Source organism: Protopterus annectens, chromosome 14.part0 (assembly GCF_019279795.1).
Source record: "Protopterus annectens isolate FY-2018-M chromosome 14.part0, PAN1.0, whole genome shotgun sequence".
In the NCBI taxonomy this organism is placed as follows: domain Eukaryota; kingdom Metazoa; phylum Chordata; order Ceratodontiformes; family Protopteridae; genus Protopterus; species Protopterus annectens.
Window position 1 is genome coordinate 839,253,639 of NC_056748.1, and position 26,385 is coordinate 839,280,023.

Sequence of the window (26,385 nt, forward strand, 5' to 3'; positions counted from 1 at the left end):
GAGATTCTTTTCTTGGAACCAGGAACAGTCTTGAGTAAAACCCTGGTCTTGTTCTTGTTGTGGAACTCTTTCTATTGCTTTCATCCGAGTCAGCAGAGTGATTTGCTCGATAGCCTCTGCCCTCTGGTTTTGTGGTAGGTTTGGCATGCCTTGTTTTCTTGGTAAGGTATGAAAATGAAACCTGTACCCTCGGTCTATAATGTCCAAAATCCATTTGTCCTTTGTCAGTCTGTGCCAGTTTTCTGCAAACAGAGATAATTTCCACCAAGGGAGCTTCTATTTGTTCCCTGGTAGGCGGTAGTAGAGGAAAGTCATTGAGATTGTGGTTGTGGGGCAGGTGAAACCCCTGCGTCACTTCTTTGGTTTCCTGGCTGCCATTGTCGCCCCTGTAAGGGCCTCTGTATTGGCCTCTTCCTCGCCACGCCTGTTCTTACCCCTTTGAAACTTTTCTGTATTAGGAAAGGACCAGTTTTTAGAAGGCCAATTCCTACTGAATCTGGGGGGTTGAACTTGGAGGAAATCTTTCACCGTCTGAACTGATTTTGCTTTTTCTTGATGGTCTTTAACACATCCTTAGCATTTGCACCAAAAAGCTTGTTCTTTCCAAAGGTGCATCCAGAAGTTTTGCTTTTACATGATCTGGTAGAGGTTGATCCTTTAACCAAGCATGTCTTGAATGACTGCCCCTGTCATAGCTGCCCTACATGAAGCTTCCAGTGCATCATACCCACACTGCAGGAAGTGGTTGCTTACTTGCTGAGTGTTATGTACAGCTTCCTGCAAAGTCTTCCTGTCTAAAGGATCAGGAGTGGCTAGAGTTTTTTGTAAATCTTCTAAAAGGTAATCCTGATATTGTAACATATGAAAAAGGCAATTTAAAGCTCTCATAGATAAGGTAGTGGATGTGTAAACTTTTTTACCCCATCTCTCTAAAGACCTGGCCTCCCTGTTGGAGGGCAAAGGATTTTTAGAGGTGGAGGCTGAAACTCCTTTAGGCCTCTGTGAAATAGTTTCCAAATCAGCAGAATGGGCCCTGAATAAATGGGAATGAGTTTCTGGGACCCTGTAATACCTGTCAGGCTTGGCTGGAGCAGGATGAAGAGAATCAGGGGTAGCACTAGAGTCAGAATATAGATCATCCAGAACATCAAGTACAGGAGGAATAGCTAAGGGCCTGTGCTGGGGCTTCTTAAGGAAAGTCCTCAGGCGTTTCCTAGAATCAGAATATTCCTGACCTTGCCACTTGAAATGCTCCCTCATGGTGTGCAGAACTTCCCCAAAAGAAATATCCTCAGGAGGGGAGGCCGAGGGAATGGAATCTTCTGCATCAGAGTCCTCATAGGTCTGGAAGAGCTCTTCCTGGCTATCAGAGTGGACAGAGCCCTCAGAGTCTTCATCTGAAGGAATAGGTTCAGAGGGTTCAACCCTGGGCCTTTTATCAGGAGGCTGAGATCCTCTCTCAGGATGGACCTGTGCACCTCTAATCATGGAAATTAAATCAGCAGCCATGGACATAATTTGTGTCTCTGGAGTAGGCTGAGGTAAGGATTTAGAAGTAATATGCTTCGTCTTGCTGGCTGCCTTAGCCCTAGTGTAGGCCTTAATAGACATGGCCAGAGGAGGCCTGGCAGCTCCACGTGCAGGAGTGACCTTGTCTACAGCAATGGTCTCGGGCATTTCCTCGGTTTCGGTATCCGGAGGAAAATCGATAACTGGCGGAGTGATGTCTGGAATCGGAGTCGTCGGTAATGCGGTGTCTTCGGTTCGGAGCGGTGGAGAGACCGTCTTGGAGGGAACCGGAGCACTCGCGCTGGGTTTTGGCGTGGAGTTGGTGGTAGACGCGGGCCGAGGATGTCGGTCCCGGTCTTTTCGCTTTTTGGGAGTTTGCGATGTCAGAAGATCCGAAGGCATGTTGTAAGCAAATTTATCGGCAAAAAAGTCTTCAGCGAACTCCGCCCGGCGCCTGAGAGTGCGCTTGTTGAAGCGAGCACAAGCTACACAGGCCGAGACGTTGTGGTCTGGGCCCAGGCAAGGAAGACAGTAAGAGTGGAAATCCTTATGAGGTATTTGTTTACCACAAGAAAGACAATTGTTAACTTTTTCAGTTATTTCTGACATCAGCTGAGGCAAGAAAAGGTCCCTAACGGGGTACTTAGCTTTTTTGATGACTTCGGTATTGAAGAATACAGGAGCTGACCGACCGGCACTTGCGAACTGCTTCTGCTTCGGGCACCGCACGGCAAGAAAGACTGAAGAAAATGGCGTCGGCTGATGCTTATATACTTCAGCCGCTCTGACGTCGGAGAGAAATGCGACATCAGCCGACGTCGGACCCAGACTTTGGAATCCGGCCGACCGAGGGCTGCCTGAGGCAGGACAACCCACATGTTATGACTGCAGTTGCATTCTTGAAGGACATCCTCCGGATCTGAAGAAACAGAGGATTCCCTCGGCATTGGAACAGTGGGCTCCAAAGCAGAGGTAGGAGCTGAACTCATCCGAGCCAAAGCCCCAAGAGGCAAAGTCGGAACCGAAAGATCGGTCCGACTATCCTTTCCAGAGCCGACTGGCGAGTGTCTGCTCCTAGACTTGACTGGCATCGAGGAAGACTGAGTGATCGGAACAGATGGCACTGGAACAGGCATAGGCCATGAAGGCTCCACAATCATCAGTTTCAACTCCTCCTGCTCCGAAGGACTGGTATGGCTTGGAGGAAGAAAAGAAGTAGATGGGGGAATGGTCTTCGGATGCGAAACCGCTTGGGTCTGAGCTGATAAAAATTTTGCAAACGCAGGTGCCTGTAACAACTTCTGCACCGCACGATCCACATCTAAATCCGATAGACTTACCGAGGATGGAGAAGAATGAATCGAGGGTGGCACCGACTGTAGGATCGGTGACTTTAGTACTGCAAAGACTGGTTCCAAGACTGGGGACCGGCTCCGAAATGAAAATATGCTCAGCTCCGAAGTCTGTGGATCCGACGTCGATAACTTTTTTGATGATGATGGATCCAAGGCTCTCTGCTCTGAAGAAGACGACTTAGAAGATTTGGGGGATTTACTAGTTTTGTCATGGTTGTCCAAAGCTTCTTGGAAGGATGATTTTAAGAGACCTCTGTTAATTAGTTTTTTTTTTTCCACGTATGACATGACTACTGAAAGAATGACAGATGCAGCAACTCTCTTGCAAATGTAAAGCACTCAGACATTAAACACAATAGACATGACTATCGGTCACAGACATTTTTTGCCCACACTTTGGACATTTTTTAAACCCAGACTTGGGCTGCTTTGCCTTATATTGATCAGCCATAATGTAAAAGCACACAAGAAAAACTTTGCTGTAAGATTATCAAATTACATACACAAGTGAAAAAAAACTATCAAAGTCAACACACACAAGTATTCAACTGTTAGTTGGCCCTTAAAACACACTGGCTATATAAAGACAAAAAGTGTCTAATTGTAAAGAAATGAAAAAATCTCAATTAACACACCACTATGTTAACAGTAATTAGCCCCAAAACAAAATGGGCTGTATAAAGTCTAACTAGTAGCACTAATAACACCCTGTTATAACTATTCTACCAAAAAGACAAACCGGGAAGGGAGATATAAAAGGCCTAATAAAATAACGGCCTTAAATTGCTATAAAGAGCTAGAGAAAACTAACTAATATATATTTAAGTGTTATAAAAAATATGAAAAAAACCTAAACTACAACATTGTACAATACAGGAAATATCTATAGAAGAAAAAACTATACTGGCGTGAGCTGTGAGGAAACCTCTGATCTGTTGCAGCGGCAAACTAGATCTGGGGCAACTCAAGGTGCATCATGGGACAGGGACTTGGCCTCGCACTGTCTGAAGACCTCGAGCTTTGTAGTTGGCCGACTCAGAGCCGAGGATTGGCTCCGAACCCATCTGTAAGAATGAACGGCGAGATAGAACAACTTCAAATCATACGTAATTATACAAAGCAAGAATAAGACAAATGGTAAGTTTTTTTCCCTTTAATGAATGTGTGCCTGTGTCTTAAGTGACAGTTTAATGCAGGTGTTTAAAAAATCAGTAGAGCTGACATCTAGGTGTCAGGCATCCGGTCCAAACAAAGGGAAGATTGGGGGTTCACCCTTGCTCATCCTTATGTGAAAAAAAACTTTTCTTTCTATATCATAAATAATCAGAGTAGTGGCTAAAATGGCCCTTGTGGAGTGGGTCACACTGTGGCCTTGCACAAGTTGGCCATGAAAGGAGTAACAGAAGCAAACACCATGTGCTTGAAATTTGGATACAGTCTTTTTCCCTTCTTACCCTTTGTAAATGAAATGAACGTTTGTTCAGATTTTTAAAATTTTTTGCCCCCCCCCCCGGCTCACCCTTAGTACCCCCTGTTTGCCAGGATTACCAGATCTGACAAACTTCCCCCAGATTTTCTCACCCACATTTGAAGCCACTGAAGAGTATGATGCACTTTAGAGCAGCATCATATATGCTGCACAGAACAATTTTTTTCTTTACACCTAAAGTTCCTATATATATGCTATTATGGGAAATAAAAATGTTTGACACGTCACAACAAGAGCTATGGTACTTTATTTATTTGACATTTGTTGACCGTGACAGTACGACTGAGCAGAAGCCCTTTTTCAGCGGAGGCCCAGGAAGAAAAGCTCCACAGTAAAACTAAGAGTAAGCATTATACAAAAATCTGGACAAAGTATATAGAAGACAATAAAACAGTTTGACAAATATCTAAATCACTACCCTATATACTTTGCAATGAGTTCTTAAAGAATCACAATGAACTGTAGAATCAGACAAAAATAAGCACATTTTTATAACAGTGAAAGTAATGATTAACTACAATTAGGCAGAACGAGTCCAAACGTTGACATAAATGAGATGTAATATAGTGCAGTAACTGTAAAACGTTAAGCACTTTCATCCATATGTTGGACTTCATCAGAATATAATACATCACTAATCACTTACCGTATAAACAATCATGTCACATCCATTTCATTCAATACAAAATGTTAACATCCAAAGTAATGGAATAAAAAAATCAAAACACAGTTAATTTCACATCTCATCCACCTGTTGAAAAACAAATTGCCAGACTTAATTTGTAAAAGAGTAATTGATACCTCCTCCTACTATACTTCAGTAGCTCTATTTTTCCATTCACTACTAATGGTAATAATGTCATTCAAGCCAGGAGGAATACTTGCATCTGTTCTTGGTTGCAAAATAAACATATAAAAAAATCACTATTTGATTGATTGGACAGACAGCACGACTGATCATTTTTAAAATTTACACACAATTGTTCTACCATCTATATTAATTATTTGAATGTCATCATCATTAAGGATTTTAAAAAGAATTGATGGCAGTCAGCTATTTATAGAAAGCCAACATACAGTAATCCATTGTTACATAATACTAGTTGCCATCCACTGCACAAAAAGAGTGGACCTGTTAAAAATCAAATTACCAGAATATCAAAATTAACCTCAGATGACAATATTTTACATATGAAATTGAATACATTTAGAGATATGTTACAACAGAGAAGTTACCCTGAAGATCTAATTACCAATTGTGCTGAGGTGACTTCTGCTAACAGATCTATCACCCATTCCCCCCACTTCGAAACATAATAACCAGTATATTAAAACTACAAGTAATATACATAACATTGAACAACACAGCAAGGCGTGCATTGTTACTTATTGCACTGACTCACAAGCTGCCAAGAATATTACTGAAAAGCACTGGAAATTTTTTTAATTACCTTGGAATTGATCTAAGATCATCATTGAAGACTACTTTTTGTGTACAAAAACAGAAGCAATCAAAGTTTTGGAGAGACCTTTAATAGCACATAGTGTACAGCAAGGGAACAAGAAAATGTGGGAGATGTAATCAATGCATATACATCAGTAATTTTGGGAACAAACTCGGAAAGGTTTGCTAGAGGACACTTACAATTGGTAGATTTACAACACCAGTGGGGAAGTATACATTGCATGTTGTAAGACTTGTGCAGGCTTTTATATAGGTAAAACACAAAACAGTTTTAAAACTAGAATTTATCGCATGTATACTATATTTCTACTCTGGATTAAAAACACACTTTACCAAGGCAAGCAAAAGTTTGCCCTAATAAAAGTAAGTTTGATTTATAATTTTGTAAAAGGTTAGCTGTGAGGAAAGAGGGGATGACTGGAAGAACAAACTAAGTAAGGAAGCTAAATCAGCAACTGACAATAGATGCAGGTAATCCTCCTGGTTTGATCATGATCACCATTAGCAATGTTTTAAAAATAGAGCTTCTGAAGTGTAGTGGGAGGGGCATGGATAAGTATTTTAAAAATTAAGACTGGCAATTTTTTTTTTTTTAAACAGGTGGATGAGATGTTTAAACTGTTTGATGTTTTATTCCATTGCTTTGGTTTTTAACATTTTGTACTGAATGAAATGTGGTTGTGACGTGATTGATTTGCATATTAATATTTTAGAAGGTATAAGTGGTTCATGTTGTTGTTATGTTCTGAATTAGTCCAATGTATAGATGAAAGTGATTAACATTTTATACTTAAAGTACCACAGTACTTGCAGTGAAGTGTCAACTTTTTTTTTTGTTTTTTTTTAAAGTTGTGTTTTAAAAGTGGTGTTGAAGATTACTGTGATTTGGATGTGCTATTATGAGGACAGCTTTGCAACGTGTATGCTAGCATAATGTCCCACCTCAGACAGGGTTGGCCCAATGCCCTGTCTCCACAAAGACACCATCTGTGATGGAGAGCAAATGTGAGGTGCACCCATGTGGACCCCCCCCCCCAATAGGATGGGCACTGTCCATCCTCCCTCGGCACTGCCTCAAACACCTGAGCTACTAGTTGAACCCTGGCCTCCCAGGATGTAATAAGAGCTTTATCCCTCTAGGTCATGGTGTTGGCATTTGTTCTGCAGCAATTTTATGAAGGGTTTTACTTCAACCATAGTAGTATCTCAACCGTCTATGCACACCAGTGGAATGCAGAACCCTCTCTCCTTTATTCTAGGTATTAGGGAAAAAATTGGAGTTGAACAGCTTGTTTTAAAATTACTTCTAGGACTTCTGGCAAAAGGGATGGGTTAGTGTACAGGGTCATTCTGTCTTTATGGAACTGCAAAAGAAAGGCTCTCTGCACTAGGACTTGAGCTCAGACACTCACATAACAAACATGATGGCTGTAAGGAAGGCTTTTCCAAGTGAAACATTTTTAGAGGTGCTAAAACAGCTGGTTCAAATAACAGTAAGGTCAGTTTTTGAAACACAAAAATTCATGATGGAACTGGGGATGATTGGTACAAAAGTGCTTGGTCATCTTAAACAAACAATACTCCAGCAGTGAAAGCATTCCAGGAAATGTGTGAACAAGAGACTTATGACTCATTTTTTTAAAAAAGCATTGTGATAAATATAACTTAAAACCTGAAGAAAAAGAAGCATTTAGTAAATTATGCATGAAATAGAAAGTGTTTATTAAACAGGCTGATAAGGGGGATAAGAGTGTTGCAATGGACGTGGAGTTTTATAACAGGATGCATAACTTTTTATCTGATTTAAGTACTTTTAAAAAGCAGATAGAAAAATTTGTTGATCAGATAATGCATTGAGTTAAAAGCTTTTTATATGATTTACTCATGGAAAATTTGATTACATATGAAGTATATAATTATGTTTATTTCTTGCATCCTACTCCATTTATTTATGGATGATCAAAAATCCATAAGGATTTATTAGTATCACCCATGAGGCCTACAGTCTCAGTGAGCTCCTGGATTACCACACCCTTGTCTAACTACCTTGAGAAGCAGTTACACCCATTATTAAGTTTCAGTAAAAGTTTTATTCAGGACATTGATTTTCCTTCTACACGCAGCTGTTGGGCCATGGAAAATGAAGGCATAGATATTTTACTTGTTACGATGGGTGTTAAGTCCTTATTTACTGTGCTATGTAATGACTGGGGAGTAGAGTGTATTTATACGAACACAGTATGTTTATAGCTTCTAAGGTAGAAATTCTGTGTTCAATGTTGGACACAGTGCTGGAGAACATTTTTCTGTTTAATGATGAAGTTTATCATCAGCAGCTTGGGGTGGCTATGGACACCCTGGTTGTGAATATTTACGCTAATCTACTTCATCAAGGTGGGAAGAGATTGTTTTTAATGATAATTAGCACCATTTAATTATCAAGATTTATCCTTTTATAAGTGCATTCTGGATATTTTTTTTTTTTGCTGTGGATGGGAGATATTGATGGGTTGGGTCTATATTAAATCATCGAACGCTTAAGAAAAGTGAACAATGCAATGATTTATCGACCCCATGTAAGCGAAAGCTTACAAACTCGAACTCTTAGAACAGCGATTTTTTTTCCAAGGGGAAAAAAATCTCTGTTCCAAAGAAAACAAAACAAACAAAAAAAAAACTTAAAACAAAGTGGGGGGCTGTGCCCCCCACTCCCCCCTCCTTAAATATACCAACTCCAAGATTCGCACTACAGTGATGAAAATGGCAAAGTAATGGATGAAGCCAAGCGATTTCTTTCCCAGGGAAAGACTTCACTTATATGCCGCTTCGTCATTTTGCCTTTTCAAGTTCGACCAAGGCACATTTGAAAGAATGGGTCTTCGGTCATCTAATAGGAACCCGATGGGTTATATGTATTTGTACAGCATTTACATCATATAGCTATGTTTTTTGTATTTGATGTTAAATGGTGCAGAGAAAAAATTTATTTATTTTTTTTTTAGATATTACAGTAGATTATAATGAAAAAAGATCAATACTATGAATTATAGGAAAGCTGCACAATCTTTAAGGTAAGTACACTCAGAGTATGCACCCAATGCATATGTATAAAGGAATAGTCAAAAGTCAACTTCTTAGAGCTAGTAGGCTTAACACTAGAACTGAAAATTTTATACAAGATACTGATTTATATGGCTAATGAATTCTACTCCAGGGGCTATAACATTAACTTGTTAAAAATATGAAGGATGTAGTAATAAATGAATGGAGTAACTTAGATGCACCATGCATTTATAAACAATTAGGCAACAATCTGCTAGCAATAATTTTGAGTCTAATTTAGGGTATATTATGAAATATAAGACACACAGTAATAGGATTAAAAATACACGTAAAAACTGGACCATCTTGCAAGAGCCTAAGTTTATTCGTAAGAGAGAAAGAAATCTTAAACAATATTTATGCTACAAGGATTTGAGTAAAATAAAAGCTGAAAGACAGTTGGTGAATAAGAATGGGACAGTTCCCTGTTACAACTGTATATATTGCATAACGCAAAGTTGTGTAAAATCTTACCATAATCTTAGATGTCCTGCTCTTCCATGTTGCAGTATTCTACATGGGGGTTTACCCTTCTTCCTCTCCAGTTGTATCGGCCAGGTTTCCAAAGATTTACAGTCCCTCTAGGTGCATTGGACGTCTGATGTGGCAGCTGGAACGTGGGCCGTAAAACGTGACTTCTGCACACACCAGCCCTCAGAATATATAAGATGCCCAGTCAGAGCCAGTTCTGTAAGGGCATAGCCTTGTACATTGTCACCTAGGAGAGCAAGTGCAGTCTGACAACAGGGGAAGGTGGGAGGGAAGGAATACTGCAACATGGAAGAGAAGGACATCCATGGTTATGGTAAGATTGTACACAACTTTCCTATGTCCTTCTATTCCAATGCTGCAGTACTACATGTGGGCGAGTGCCAAAGCTCACTGAGGACTGGGTGGTGGCTTGGATGATGTTTCCAGGAATCTGTGTAGGATAGCCCTGGCAAACCCTACCCTAGCCTGGAGATCTGGTCTAATTTGTAGTGTTTGGTAAAAGTGTGCACTGAGGACCAAGTGGCTGCCTCAAGAATGGCATTAGTGTCCGGCCCCTTGAAAAATGCTCCAGAAGAGGCCATTGCTCAGGTGGAGTGGGACTGACACTGCTCTGTAAAGTCTTTCCATGGCATAGGTAGCAGAAGGAAATGGCCCTGGAACTCCAGGCCGAGATGGTCTGTTTGCTCACAGCTTTCCCCAAGGCTATGGGGTGGAAGGAGACAAACAGTTGGTCAGACTTCCTAAAAGGTTAAGTTTTATGAAGATAAAACCTTAGTTGTCTGTGGACATCTAGGGAATGAGGCACTTTCTTACTATCACCCTGCGGATTGGAAAGAAGGTAGGCAAATGGATGGCCTGGTTCAAAGATAGGTTATTCACTACTTTGGGAGTGAATGACGGGTTAGTCCTGAGAGTCACCCTGTCCAGGTGGAAGATTACAAATGGTGGTGTGGCCATAAGAGCTTGCAATTCTGAGACCATTCTGGCTGAGGTCAGAGCTACCAGTAAAACAGTTTTCCACGTGCAAAATTTTATGGGAGCTTTGTCTGCTGGCTCAAAGAGGGCTAGTGTGAGTTTTTCTAACACACAGTAAAGGTCCCAGGGAGGAGGGCTTCCTGGGTGGTCTCAAGTGCAGTACCCCTTTTAGGAACAGCTTAGCTGGGAGTCTGGATGCAAGGGGAGGTTCCAGAGGAAGGCAGGTAGAGATAGCAGACAAATGTGCTTTCACAGATGAGTACATGACAGGCCTGCTTGCATAAGTTCACACAGGTGCGACAGGATTAGGGGAATATCGCTTTCCAGCGGATCCAACTGTCTTCTGTGACAGCACATGGAAAATATTTTCCATTTAGAAAGACAGGATTTCCTAGTGTTAGGTTTCCTGGCCTCCTGCAGGACAGTGAGCACGTCCTCATTGTATAGGTGTCTGAATGAGATCAGAATCCTATCAGCCACAGGGTGAGGTACAAGGATTTCCACTGTGGGTGTATCAGAGTCAACTTGTTCTGTGTGAGCAGGTCCACCGAAGGGGGTAACTTGTGGTGATTGCCCTTGGTTAGGTGAAGAGGAGGGAAAGTACAGTTGTGTACACTTACCATAAATGTAGATGTTAGAGTGTATTCACTGTTGCAGTCATCACACTTGGGTTATCTGCCTGCAGGTAGCCCTCAAATGGCCTGAATACCAGAGACTTAGTGTTTCTGCGTCGGCTGCTGTCACTCCAGAACGGTCGTCAGGGGTATAAAAACAGGCAGCTGACACCATTACATCAGTTTTGCATGCTCCAAATGTCAGGAGCCCCCAAACAGGGAGCAAAGTTATGGTGGGGAAAAAGTACAGTTGTGTCCACTTACCATAAATGTAGATGCTCGAGTGTATTCACTGTTGCAGTCATCACATTTGGGTTATCTGCTTGCAGGTAGCCCTCAGTCGGCCTGAATACCAGAGTTTTAGATTCCTGCGTCAGATGCTCTCTCTTCTTCCATGACGTCAGGGGTATAAAACATGCAGTCAACGCCATTACATCAGTTTTTCTTGCCTCAGATGTCAGGTGCCCCCAGAATGGGAAGCAATTATATGTTATGGTACACCTCCATCAAAAAGCAAATGCACCAGAAAACATAAATACACCACACAAGAAGTTAAAGGTAGAGCCAAGAGAAGTCAGGGGGCTGGAGGGAGGTAGAGCCAAGAGAAATCAGGGGGCTGGAGGGAGGGTAACCAGGACTGCAACAGTGAATACACTCGAACATCTACATTTATGGTAAGTATACACAAAGTACAGTTGTGTACACTTACCACAAATGTAGATGCTCGAGTGTATTTCTCTGCCTTTCTCTGTCCTTTTCTTTGTGTTTTTTATGTACTCCGGTAGTCGGATTGCTATCCGACGACATTTCTGAGTAGTTAAATCTGTTTCCAAAATATTTTGATGCAAAAATATACCGACGCTTAATAGTGCGTTGGTTAAATCTAGCACAAAACCGACAGCCAGGCACGTTGTGATCAGGGCCTAGGCAAGGAATACAGTATAAATGGAAATCCTTATGAGGTATTTGCTTCCCACAAGTAATACAATTATTTACATTTTCTGACATCGGTAAAAAGCAAGAAAAAAGTTTTCCCAACGGGGTTCTTGGCTTTAGTGAAGACTTCGGTTCTGAAACTCAAACTCTAATATTTCATTAGTCGGCCGACAGGCACTTGAGAAATGCTTCTGCTTCGGGTGCCGCGCGGCAAGAAAATCTAAAGAAAATGGCATCACCTGCATGTTTTATACCCCTGATGACCTGACGTCATGGAAGAGAAGACAGCAACCAACGCAGGACCCAAGACTTTGGAATTCAGGTCGACTGAGGGCAACCTGCCAGAAGATTACCCAAATGCAATGACTGCAACAGTGAAACACGAAGAACATCTGTACTTTGTGTTTCAATGTTGCAGTCATCACATTTGGGTTGATTCCCACAGCTAAGAAAGGGAGGAGGAAGTTAGAAAGCATTAGGGCCAGCCATGCAAGACTGCAATGGCAAAACCAGCTCTGGATTTAGAAAAAATAGGTATGTGGAAATGCTTGGTGAAGGTATGTACAGAGCTCCAGGTAGCAGCTTCTAGGATGTCCCTGGTAGGGACTCCTCTGAGAAAGGCTGTAGAGGTAGCTGCAGCCCTGTTGGAATGTGATCTTATCCCCTGTGGAGTAGGTTTTCCACGGTGCTTGTAGCAGAAATGAATGCAATGGGCTATCCATTTAGAAATGGTTTGCTTTGAAATGGCCTTCCCCTCTGCCTCTGCAGCAAAGTTAACTAACAGCTGGTCAGATTTTCTGAGAGGCTTGATCCTGTCTAAATAAAATCTAAGTTGTCTGTGCATGCCCAGAGAGTGCAGTATTTGCTCTCTTTTGTTTTGTGGATTAGGGAAAAAAGTAAGCAAATGAATGGATTGATTTAGGGCCACACTAGATACCACCTTGGGCATAAAGGAAAGATGGGTCCTGAGGGAAACCCTATCTGCATGGAAGATAATGAAGGGCTCCACTGCCATGAGGGCCTGTAATTCAGACACTCTTCTTGCTGAAGTGATGGCTAGAAAGAAGGATGTTTTCCAAGAAATTAATTTCAACTCCGCAGTTGAAGCTGGCTCAAAGGGAGGTAGAGTGAGCTTTTCCAATACAAAGTTAAGATCCCAGGCTGGAGTAGGGGCTCTCCTGGGGGGTCTTAAATTTTTGGCTTCTCTAAGGAATTTCTTTAGCGGGGGGAGGGGGGTGAGAGAAGAGGGGTGGCTCAGTATTATAATGTGCTGAAATGGCAGAGGCATGAATTTTAATTGACGAGAAGGATAGGCCCTTGTGAAGCATTTCTGTTAAGTACTGAAGAATATGAGGTAAGCTGGGCACTGCTGTGCCCATCCCCTGAGCCTGGCTCCAGGAACAGTATCTTTTCCACTTTTTAGCATAGGATTTTCTAGTACTATGCCTCCTTGCCTCCAGGATGACATCTAGCACCTGCTTACTGAGGGATGCTATTGGAGAGCTCAAGGAATTAGCCAGGCTGCAAGGTTCAGGGTTTGAAGCTGAGGGTGCAGAATCTGGCCCGCCTGCTGGGACAGCAGGGAAGGGGTGTGAGGCAGGTGCCATGGTTCCAGCACTGTCATACTACGCAAGATGGGATACCAGTGCTGGTGTGACCAGTCTGGTGCAATCAGTATCGTCCTTGGCATGTCCTGTTTGATCTTTTGCAGAACCTTCGAGAAGAGAGGCAGGGGAAAGGCATAAACCTAGAGGCTTTCCCAGGTAAAGGACAGGGCATCCACTTTCCAAGCTTGAATGGGGAAAGTCATTGTGCAGAATTTGTCCAGTTGGTAGTTCTGAGGGAAGGCAAACAGGTCTACCTCTGGAGTCCCCCATTTGTTAATCAAAAAGTTGAATATTTTTGGTTCCAGTTTCCATTTGTGTAGGTCCCTGAGATGTCTGCTTAGGTCGTCTGCCAGTGAATTTAGCTTGCCTGGCAGGAATTGAGCTTGTAGGTGCACTTGGTAGCTTCAAGGCTGTGTTCCACAGAGCCATGACTAGTTTGCAGAGAGGGTACGAGTGGGTTCCCCCCTGCTTGTCTATGTACCACATAACTGTGGAGTTGTCTGTCTTTACCAACAGTTGTCCTGGAAGAATGTGGTCTTTGAAGGCTGTCAGGGAATTCTGTACAGCTAACATTTCTTTTTGGTTGATATGCAGGTGCATTGGTCTCGAGTTCCATTTGCCCTGAATGTACTGCCCTGCCAAGTGAGCCCCCCATGTATAGTCTGATGAGTCTGTTAAGAGTTTGGGCGGCAGGGAGTACAGTGAAAGGGAGCCCCTTGCTGTGGTAGCAGGCCTCTGCCCATCAAAGGAACTCCGTCTTTATACAAGGAATGATAGGAATCATTGACTCCAGGTCCTGAGAATGTTGACACCCTAGCCTTTTTAGATACCATTGTAGTTTCCTTATATGCAGTCTTGCATATGGAATTAGTAGAATGCAAGAGGCCATGAATCCCAGGGCTTGCAGAATTTTCCTTGCAAATAGCTGGGTCTTTGTGGCCAATAGTTTGAATTAGTTTGTCAAATAAACTTGTTTCTCTGGAGTGAGGAAAGCCATCTGGGAAGTTGTGTTCGAGCTTGCTCCCAAGAATGCAACCTGTTGGCAGAGTACTGGGATTTGATTTATTTTCATTTATGGTGTACCCCACTGAGGTTAGAAGTTTCTTTACAAATGCCAGATGTTTTAATAGCAAGTCCTGGCTTTCTGCCTGAATCAGACAATCGTCCAAGTATGGGTATATCTGAATATTTCTCTGCCTGCAAAATGCAATGGCTGGAGCTAGACAATTTGTGAATACCCTGGGTGCAGCAGATAAGCCAAAGGGAAGTGCAGAAACTGATAGTGCATGGAGCTTGCCCTTAAGCGTAGGTATTTCCTGCAAGATTCCCTTATTGGAATGTGCAGGTAAGCTTCCTTTAAGTCGAAGGTTGCCAACCAGGCATCTTTGCCTAGCATAGGAAGCAGCTGTTGAAGTGTTAGCATTTTGAATTTTGGGATTACCAGAAAGGTGTTTAGAATAGAGAGTTCCAGGATAGGACACCAGGAGTTGTCTTTTCTGGGTACCAGGAAAAGTCTTGAATAAAAACCTTGTCCCCTTTGTTCTGCTGGGACAGGTTGAATAGCCCTGATATTTAGAAGGGAGAGAACCTTCTGTTGGGCCTCCGCCCACTGATTTGGGGGTAGGTCTGGCCAACCATTTGGAGTTGGTAGGGTGTGAAAGTGGAATCTGTGTCCTTGGGAAACTATATTCAAAACCCATTTGTCCTGGCTAATGAGTTCTCAGTTTTTTGCATGCAGGGTGAGCTTTCCTCCTAAGGGAGCAGGCAGTTGAGCAGGGCTTGGAAGGGTTAAGGTTAAGTCATTGTGCCATTTTTCCTTAGGGGGTGGCTTACTACTCCCTGCTTTAGAAGTGGGAGCCCCCCACTGCTTAGGCCTGTGCATAGCCTGAGACTATAACCTAAATGGTCTGCTGTTCCTGGGTTTGGACTGAGAAAGCCTGGAAGAGACTGGAAAGGACCAATTCTTTGAAGGCCAATGCCTACTAAATCTGGGAGGCTGTACTTGTAGGAAATCTTTATCAGTTTGCATAGATTTAGCTTTTTCCTCCATCCTTTTGAGGACTTCTGCTTTGTTGCTAAACAGGCGGTCTTGGCTTAAGGGAGCATCCAGTAATTTAGCTTTAACATGATCTGGCAAGTGTTGCTCCTTAAGCCAAGCATGCCTTCTAAGTACAGACCCAGTGAGAGCAGCCCTGCAAGATGCTTCTAGAGTGTCAAAACCACATTGCAAAGCATGTTTACCAAATTGTTCTGCAGAACGCATTAAATCCTGTAATTCTTTGTGTATAGCACAGTCAGGAATCAACATCCTTTTCTGTTTAAGCAGTCCCATAAAATGCTGCTGGTACTTTAACATATGAAACTGGCAATTTAAAGTCCTAATGGCCAAAGTAGCAGAAGTGTATACCTTCTTACCCCATCTGTCCAAGGTTCTAGAATCTATCAGAAGGGGTAGGATTTTTGGCAGCAGTAGCCTTAATGCCTTTTGGTCTTTGAGAAATGGTCTCTGGATCCGCAGTAGGATTCTTGAAGAGGAACTTGAGAGAGTCCGGTACTCTGTAATACCGGTCAGGTTTTCTGGGAGCTGGAGGTAAGGTGTCTGGGGAAAGGCTAGATTCCAAGAAAGCATCATCTACAATGTCCAGAACAGGAGGGATAGCTAAAGGCCTGTGTTGAGGAAGGCATAAGAATTCCCTAAGCCTCTTTCTGGAGTCAGAGGAATCCTGGTTTTCCCAGTGGAAATGCTCCCTAAGAGAGTGTGCAAGGTTTCACCAAAAGAAAAATCTTCTGGAGGGGAAGCAGAGGGAATGGAATCCTTTGCATCAGAATCTTCATAGGTAGACAGGGGCAAATCCTGGTAATCAGAAGGAACATAAATATCAGATTCCTGATCAGAAGAATCCGAAGGAAAATCAGTTCTAGGTCTCTTAGATGGGGAAGGCTGGGTTCCCCTAATTAAGGTAAATAAGGTCTTCAGCCATTTTAAGCAGGTTTTTAATCATATGGGCCTGAGCATGTGGTTTGGACGTCGGTTTTCTAGGTGTGGTGCGAGTTTTAGGCCTGGATGAAGAAGATGGCGTCAGTTTAAAATGCAAGTCTGAAGGCCTGAATAAACCCTCAGAAGACTGTGCCTGCACAGCGGCTCCAGACCCATCCAAGGTAGAGACATCTGCAGGTTCCATAGTCGAAGAAGCATCTCGCAGCATACCGGACTCCGAATGGGTCTCAGTACAGGCCTGCGAATCTGAAGTAGCGGGTATCAGGGACTGCGAAAGCGCGAGTACCAGCGGACTGGCGAATAGCTTAACGGCAGCATCGTTGGCAGTTTTGGACCTATGCAGTCTGTCTTTATCCTTACGTTTTTTTCGGAAGATCGGTAGTCAGATGGCTTAATGAAGCCATTTCGGAATACAGATACAGAATACCAAAATAATTTGCCGCAAAGATAACCAGACGATGAAAAATTCGGGGGGGGGGGTGAACAAAGCACAATACTGACAACGAGGGATGTCGTGGTCTGGGCCTAAGCAAGGAATGCAGTACGAATGAAAATCTTTATGAGGTACTTGCTTTCCACGGTAAGACAATTTTTAACTTTTACTGACATCGGTTGGAGCAAGAAAAAAGATCCCCAATGGGGTACTTATCTTTTTGAAGATTTCAGTTCTGAAACTCGAAAACGAAAATTTCATGAGTCGGCCGACCGGCCCTTGCAAACTGTTTCTGCTTCGGGCACCGCCAGGCAAGAAAGACTGATGTAATGGTGTCAGCTGCATGTTTTATACCCCTGATGACCTGACGTCATGGAAGAAGAGACCGCATCCGACTCAAGAATCCAAGACTCTGGTATTCAGGCCGGCTGAGGGCTACCTGCAGGCAGATACCCCAAATGTGATGACTGCAACAGTGAAACACGAAGAAAGTACAGTTTTGTACCTACCATAAATGTAGATGTTCGAGTGTTCACACTGCTGCAGTCATCACACTTGGGTTATCTGCCGTCAGGCGGTACCGCAGTCGGCCCGAGTTCCAAAGTCTTGGTCCGGCATCGTTTGCTGTCACTTCTTCCCTGACGTCAGTGCGACAGGGGTATAAAAGAGGCAGCCGACGCCATTTTCTTTTTCTTGCCCCAGATGTCAGGTGCCCCCAAATAGGAAGGCAATACATAAGCCTAAGTAAATTACATAAGTAGAAAACAATAGCTACAGCTGTAAGCAAATACACCATATAGAAATACATCTTAGAGATGTATAAACAGGGAGCTATAGATAAAACCAAGGTAAAAAGAGGGGAAGATGGGAGGGTAACCTGGACTGCAGCAGTGTGAACACTCGAACATCTACATTTATGGTAGGTACAAAACTGTACTATGTTCATCATGTTACACTGCTGCAGTCATCACACTTGGGTTGAATCCCAAAGCTAAGGCTGGGTGGGTTGGTACTAAACAGGGTTTGGAGAAGCTAGTAGGCCCTGCAAAACTGCAGTGGCAAAGCCAGCTCTGGTTTTTGAGTATAGAGGTAAGTGGTAGTGCTTGGTGAAGGTGTGCACTGAACTCCCAAGTTGCAGCTTCCAAAATATCCTTGGTTGGTACCCCTCTGAGGAAGGCTGCTGATGTTGCTGTAGCCCTGGTGGAATGAGGCCTAATGTTACTCAGTACAGGTTTCCCATGGTGTGTGTAGCAGAAACGGATACAATGTCCTATCCATTTTGAAATGGTTTGTTTTGATATAGGCTTTCCTTGAGATCCTACAGCATAGGATACAAAGAGCTGATCAGATTTTTCTGAAAACCTTTGTTTTATCCAAGTAGAAATGTAATTGCCTGTGAATGCCCAAAGAGTGTAGGAGCCTTTCCCCTTTATTCTGGGGGTTTGGATAAAAGGTGGGTAAATGAATGGTTCGGTTTAGAGCCACACTGGATACTACCTTTGGCATAAAGGAAGGGTTAGTTCATAGAAGGACTCTGTCTTGATGAAAATGATGAAAGGCTCCACTGCCATTAGGGCCTGCAGCTCTGAGACTCTTCGTGCTGAAGTTACTGCTAGCAGCAGGGCAGTTTTCCATGATAAAAGCTGTAAATCAGCTGAAAAAGCTGGCTCGAAGGGCAGTAGTGTAAGTTTTTCCAAAACAAAATTGAGGTCCCAAGTTGGTGTTTGTGCTCTTCAGGGCGGTCTTATGTTCTTAGCCCCTCTGAGGTACTGTCTTAATAATGGATGTGAAAAAATAGGAGGATCTGTGTTGTAATGAGCTGAAACAGCTGAAGCGTGGATCTTTATAGATGAAAAGGAAAGGCCTTTGTGCAACATCTCAGTTAAATATTGCAGAATATGAGGAATATTTGGGACAAGGGGATTTTGGCCTTTAGCCTGGTTCCAGGCGCAGAATCTTTTCCATTTGTCCGAGTAGGTTTTCCTGGTGCTGGGTCTCCTGGCCTCCAGAATGACATCCATAACAGCTGTAGAGAGAAGTGTTGACTGGTTGTTTAGATAATCTGCCATGCAGCCAGATTTCAAGTCTTGAGCTGGCTGTGTAGAATCTGATTGTTTTGCTGAGTCAGCAGGTGAGGAACTTGAGGTAAAATCCATGGTGGAACTTGAGCCATGTTCCTTAATATTGGATACCAGTGTTGGCGTGGCCAGTCTGGAGCAATGAGTATCATTTGTGGCCTCTCTAATCTGGCTTTTAGCAGCACCTTTGCCAGAAGAGGCAGTGGAGGAAAAGCATACACTGTTAGTGTTTTCCAACTGAATGAGAGGGCATCCACTTTCCAAGCTGGAGTGTGGTATGTCCTTGTGCAAAACTTTCGCAGTTGGTAGCTTTGGGGGGAGGCAAACAGATCTATGTCTGGGCTTCCCCATTTTTGAGTTATCATTGTGAATACTTGTGGGTCTAGTTGCCACTCGTGAGGTTCCATGATATTTCTGCTTAGTTTGTTTGACAATGTATTTTTCTTTCCTGGCAGGAATTGTGCTTGTAGTTGGACTTGGCAGGTCAGGGCTGTGTTCCACAAGGTCACTGCTTGCCTGCATAGGGGGTAGAAATGTGTGCCCCCTTGTTTGTTCATGTACCACATCACTGTGGCGTTGTCCATCTTTATTAGAAGTTGTCCTGGATGTAGGAGGTCCATGAAAGCTGTTAGGGCATTTTGTACAGCTAGCATCTCTTTTTGATTGATGCACCATCCAGTTTAGCACAGTTAGGACAATTAGAGAAGTTGTGCTGAAGCTCCAGACAGAACAGGTGCAATGAGTGAAAATCTTTATGCAGGATTTGCTTCCCACACATCAAACAATTGATAACCTTTTTAAACATTAAATTTAAAGAGGAAAATCGCCAATATGGTACTTAACTGACTGGCAGATAGGAGAAACTCTGGGAAAACAAGCCGACCAATGGACTGCAAGTGTTCTGTACAAACAATGAAGCGCACTGGGCTGCATGGTTAGAAAGAACTGAAGATGGCATTGGATGCCTTCTTATACGCAGATGGCAATCCTCAGACATCCACTGGCTAGGGATGCAAAGAGTCTGGATATCGGGCCAGTAGCAGGCTTCTATATGGGAGCAAGCCCCAAGAAACACTTGCAACATTAACTACAAATAACATCTTCAAAACACCTTATTAGAATATAACAGGGTAAAGAAATTGTGAGAAAAAGTGAAAGAAAAGGGAATTCTGAAAGAACAGACAGTGAATATGGATATGATTTTGTATGGGTATTATGAAGGACTAAATGTAGTGGACTGAGGTGGAGATAAGAGTTTCAGATACAATAGTTCTTGGGGTGGTGGTTCATATTTGGAATACTAAAACAAAACAGCTGTTCATTAAAAAAATGGATATAAACCAGTTATCATTAAAGAAATTAGACTATGGTTAGCAGAAAACAGGAATGAAGCTTTGATTGCTGGAACTCAGTTTTTCTGAAAAAGAATATATATATATATATATATATATATATATATATATATATATATATAAAATAGATGCATAGAGACAGAAATGTGTGTGTAAACAGACATATGTTAATATATGTACAGAAATATATCTTAAGACTAAATACTGTACATATGAAAAAGGGGTGAAAACTGTGTAAATAATGTACATACAGGTTTAATAAAGAAAAAGTCCTATTGTTTTGACAAGTCCCATGGAGTGTTTAACATTGACCTGAGCTAACATTGACTGAAGTGGATGGGGCCCCGGTTTAACACCTCAAAGGAATCTTGCGCGCGCGCACACACACACACACACACACACACACTTTTAAACACTTTACATGCAAAAATGCAGTCCATTTTGTCAACTCCACAAATGGAACAATCATCTGCTTCATACGACCCACCAGCATGGGGGGGATGCTAAGGTCACTCATCCAATATCTTTATGACTTGTTATATACAAACCCTACCAATATATGTTGAATGTACATCATAACTTAGTTAGGATGTTTGGAACTAATGCAATAGCAGAAAAAGCTAGCAGCTCAGATTACTCAAGGTATCCAACAGATCAGAAACAAACAAAAATGAAATGAAGCCAGAAAAGAAACAGTTTTCAAAAAAAAAATACAGCCCATCATTTAATGCTATACCTGAAGTCTTAGCTTTTCTTTTCCTAGATTTATTAAGACTGCATACTATGTTATACTCCGTACTATGCAAAGCACTACAACTTTCCTACAATGTGACACTATCAAATGAAAGAAAAATATAGAAAATGTCAAGTGTGTATAAATAATAAGCTTTCTGAGTATTATCAGTTGGTAAAAAGATCAGGCACAAAGAAATACCACAACTAATATATATATATATATTGCAGTCTTCATTTATCTTCTGAGGCATACTAACCATTATCATTTGTTAAATTAAGCAAAACTCCAAAAATGGCTCTCATGCAGTCTTCCACTGCCTTTCCCAGGTGGTTAGAACTACGGGAACACAATGCATTGTCTCCACAGGTTTTAACATCAGCACGGTTGTAATGCTGTATTAGTTCTTCACAGTGCTGTAAAGCTCTAGAAATTTAAAAATAAAAGGTGTGTAAAATTAGTTAAGTATCGCAAGGATTTTTTCATGTACTGAAATTATATTAAAAAAAAACTAGTTAATTCTTTCTTAAACCATCATCTTTGGCTTCTACCACCTTAACATTTATGGACCTAAACAGTGTGCAATAATTAAAAGACTAGAATTGTGTGTGTGTGTACTACACAAACACATGTATATACATGTATGTGCATATACACAAGCACATATATTAAACAAGAACAAGCAATAAAAATACAACACATCTGAATGAAAAAAAAAAACAAAGATTAAAGACTTAATTTGAAAGACACCATCACAATGTGAAAAGTATGCAACAGTTAAGTGTTTTTTCCAGACTACAAAAGAAGAGCTTTTTGGGGGGGGTGGGGGGTGGACAGCCTAGAACAAGTGGAATTGGTTGAAGAGAGTTTATAGAAATACTCAGCTTAGTAAGGGCCTGCAGCCTCTAAGACAATGGACTGCTTGAGCACTGTCTTGACAAAGTACAACTTAAACAAAGTGATTTTGTGTAGATGAAAGACAAGTCTGAAAGTCTAGCCATAGCATCAACACAGTCAAAATTATAGCATGTAACAAGTCAGCACACAGTGGATGCCACAGTAACAGTAGCCCTCATTTTGAGCATAGACATAGGGGAGGAATTAAGTATTTTATCTGGCAATGAGCAAACATTAAGATTCTAAGCTGTTAATTCTGCTCCTCCACAATCAAGACTCAGAGAGGTGACCACATTTTTTAGTGCCTCCTGTACTAGGGAGGATGAAAATCTATATGACAGACATATGAAGAAGGAATGGAGGCACCAAAAGAATAGAAAAAGAAAACCTTTTATGAACCCTGTCCAAGAATTCAGACTCCAAATTCCATACTAGTGGCAAGATGGTAATGTATTACAACCTATACATCTATGCTAGATTGAAAAAAAAAAAAAAAAAAAAAAAAAAAACCTAAGCAAGAGTCAGACCAAAGATGCCTACACAGGTTCTCACTCCTCTTAGCAAAGAGGTTGGAAAGGACCATTAGCCATCTTGGGGGGGGGGGTAGAATCCCATTGTCATGTCTGTAGAAACTGCTTTCTCGAACAAAAGTTTCACAAATGATGAGACTCAACACTCCTCTTTCTTAGGAAACCATTAAGATGTTTCTGTGAAAAGGGGAAAATGGGCCAAGGCCATTATTCATCAGCATGAAGGGGGGGTCACGGGTTGACAGCTGTACAGAAAGAAGTCATTGTTCTTATCCGCTCCTGAGAAAAGGGCCTCAGGTCTACACATGCCCCTTATCAGCGCACACAGTGTGAAGGAGAACATCTTGCCACCTAAACAATGGGGAACTGCACAAAGCTCATGTGCATGCAATCAAGAGTGAAACAGGCAAGTGTATGAAGATACAACTGACAGACTCTTGGTGTTCCCCTAAGAAACTGGTCCAGCTCAGATCACTGAATTTTGAGAAAATATGATTGCCCTGCAGACTCAAAGTAAACTACTAAATGCTTGGGATAAGTGGTCAAGACCTTGGGCATGGAAACAAGTCCAAATGGTGTAAGAAGGTGAAATGAACTGGGAGGACCTTCACTGAAAAACTGAAACTGCCTAAATATTCTACAAGCAGGGATATAAAGGAAATATTCTTTCATAGTCAAGTGGTGATGGACAGGTTGATAGATGAGATTAGACAGGAGGCCCCGTGGACTAGGATGTTTGCAGATGACATTGTGTTATGTAGTGAGAGTAGGGACCAGGTTGAGGAGACCCTGGAGAGGTTGAGATATGCTTTAGAGAGGAGAGGAATGAAGGTCAGCAGGGCTAAAACAGAATATATGTGTGTAAATGAGAGGGAGGTTAGAGGAATGGTGAGGATGCAGGGAGTAGAGTTGGTAAAGGTGGATGAGTTTAAGTACTTGGGATCAACAGTTCAGAGTAATGGTGAGTGTGGAAGAGAGGTAAAGAAGAGAGTACAGGCAGGGTGGAATGGGTGGAGAAGAGTGTCAGGAGTGATTTGTGACAGACGGGTACCAGTAAGAGTGAAAGGGAAGGTCTACAAGAGGGTAGTGAGACCAGCTATGTTATATGGGTTGGAGACGGTAGCATTGACGAAAAGGTACGAGTCAGAGCTGGATGTGGCAGAGTTAAAGATGTTAAGATTTGCACTGGGTGTGACTAGGATGGACAGCATTAGGAATCAGTATATTAGAGGGTCAGCTCAGGTTGGACAGTCTGGAGACAAAGCAAGAGAGGCGAGATTGCGTTGGTTTGGACATGTGCTGAGGATGGATGCTGGGTATATTGGGAAAAGGATGCTAAGGATGGAGCTGCCAGGTAAGAGGAAAACAGGAAGGCCTAAGATGTGGTTTATGGATGTGGTGAGAGAGGACATGCAGGCGGTTGGTGTGAAAGAGCATGAAGCAGAGGACAGGAAGAAATGGAAACAGATGATCCGCTGTGGCGACCCCTAATGGGAACAGCCAAAAGAAGAAGATGATGAGTCAAGGTGAGAAGAAAACTATCAAACTGTAAGAGACCTGCAAGGAATGTATCCGCACATTTATCACCCCAGACCTGTTAACACCTAACAGACTAGGAACATTTTCACAAATTTCTCCTCCTTGAAATATTACCCTTTTCCTATAATGACCAACAGGCCTTCTCTATGGTTCTGCATTGTGTGTGTTGGGGCTGAAAAGACTGGGCAAAATTTCTTTCTTATGCATGGAATGAAAGGCCTGGAAAGGACGGAACTGATGGAATGCAATGTTTAATCTTAGTTACAACGTTTGCAAACCACTAATGTGAGGACAGAATGACCACTTATCTGAAAAATAGGGAGATTCTCCAACATAGAAATCTTTGAGAAGTTGGGGGGGGGGGGAGTGGAGTCAGATTAGGGGACAGTCACAGCTAATGAGGACTTCAGCTGGCTGAAGGAGATCATCCTCCTTGACTATGGTCTTGCTGCCTACCATGGACATTTCCTGGCATTCAAACACTTTTTTTTTTTTAATTTAGAAATGTCTCTCCTTCAAAATCATTTTTAAAGGCTGCAGATTTGTGAAGTAATTCTAGAATATCTAGGGTCTCAGATGTGAAAAAAGAAGTTATGTTCTTACCATAACATTCCATCTGTGGTGTCAGTCTTCATTCATTCTTGACTGATGGGTTCGGTTCTGACCTCTCGGAACCAGCTCGACTGTATACATAGCTCGAGCAAGCCAAAAACTCTTGAGCTAAGGCTCTACCCACAATGCCCCGCTTCCTATTACCTCAGATCGAGTCTGCATAACAGTTAAGATAATGCAGAAGCCCTGTCTAAGGTATAACCCTATAACTTTCAAGGACTAGGTCCGAACCTCCAGGAGTCTTTTGGATGGTGTAGGAAGGTGGGATCTCAAGAATGAATGAAAACCGACAACACAGATAGAATGTTATGGTAAGAACAAAACTTCTTTATCTGATGTTGTCAATCTTCATTCAATCTTGACTGATGGGATATAGTCCCCAGCTACTTTACATCCTGGGCGGCCCTAAGGAAGGATATTCCTGAGCCCCATACAGCCAAAGGACGCTCTTCCCCTGGAGACCATGTTTAATTTGTAATGGGTGATAAAGGTATGTGGAGTAGCCCAAGTAGCAGCTGCACATATGTTGTCCGTAGAAGCCCTGGAATGAAAGACCACTGAAATGGAAACAGATCTTGTAGAATGAGTTCTAACTGCAGTTGGTAGTTTGAGTCTATTTTGATTTTATATAAAGGTAATGCAGTCTCTAAGCCATTTTGACAAGGTGACATTTGATACAGGTTTGCCCAATCTAGATCCTGAAAATGATAGAAATAGTTGATCTGATTTTCTACAAGATTTCATGCATTTATATCACGTTATCGAAAGATGAAAATAGCGAACGCTATTTCATTGGCCCCAAAACATCTAAACATGAAAATATCGAACATTCAAGAACAGCAAATTTTTTCCCATGGAAAATATTTGCTGCTTCGAAACACACACACACAACACAAGCACATCAAACAAACAGCAACCACACACATGCACTTAAATTCCTACATCTAACGCTACACTAAACTAAACATACACTATCTACCCACTTACCTTAACCCAAACCCCTAACCCTAACGACCGTCACTATCGCACACTCACCTAACCCGCACCCTAACTCACTTAAACCGCCCCTAATCCTAAAGTCTGTCACTATCGCACACATGCCTAACCCGCGCCTTAACCCTAACTCACTTAACCCACCCCTAACCCTAACGTACAAACAATTGCACAATTACCTGAACCCATCCCGTAACTTTCCACCACAGCGCTAAGAATAGCGAAGCCATAGAAACGGCTAACCTAATTCTTTCCCGAGGAAAGAATTCGCTGTTCTACAGCTTCGCTATTCTTAGCGTTTGCTGCATAGTGTTCAATATCAGAACATTCAAAGTTTTAATACGTCAATGTTCTGATATAGACCTGATTTCATTCCGTCAAAGAAAAAATGTACCTGTCTGTGGACGTCCAACAAGTGCACCCAGTACTCCCCTCTGTTTGCAAAATTTGGGAAGAAGACTGGTAAGTCTATGGACTGGTTGATATTAGACTCTGATACCACTATAGGAAGGAAGGTGGGATTGGTTCTGAGTGACACACTTTCTTTGTGAAAAATGATATAGGGATGGCTCACAAAGCTTTTAACTCTGAAATTCTTCTAACAGAAATGATAGTTACTAGGAAGAGGGTCTTCCAAGATAAAAACTGAGATCACATGTAGCTGTTGAACTAGACA

General features: G+C 42.1%; 1 protein-coding gene across 1 annotated transcript in view; it reads right to left on the reverse strand.

Annotated features, from left to right (window-relative positions):
• The window catches only part of WAPL (WAPL cohesin release factor), a 3,318,690-nt gene that overhangs the window by 742,064 nt on the left and 2,550,241 nt on the right, over window positions 1-26,385 (reverse strand). Inside the window, exon 15 of the mRNA XM_044056596.1 lies at window positions 21,398-21,564. Within this exon, the coding sequence (XP_043912531.1) occupies window positions 21,398-21,564 (167 nt within the window). The remainder of the gene's footprint in view (window positions 1-21,397; window positions 21,565-26,385) is intronic.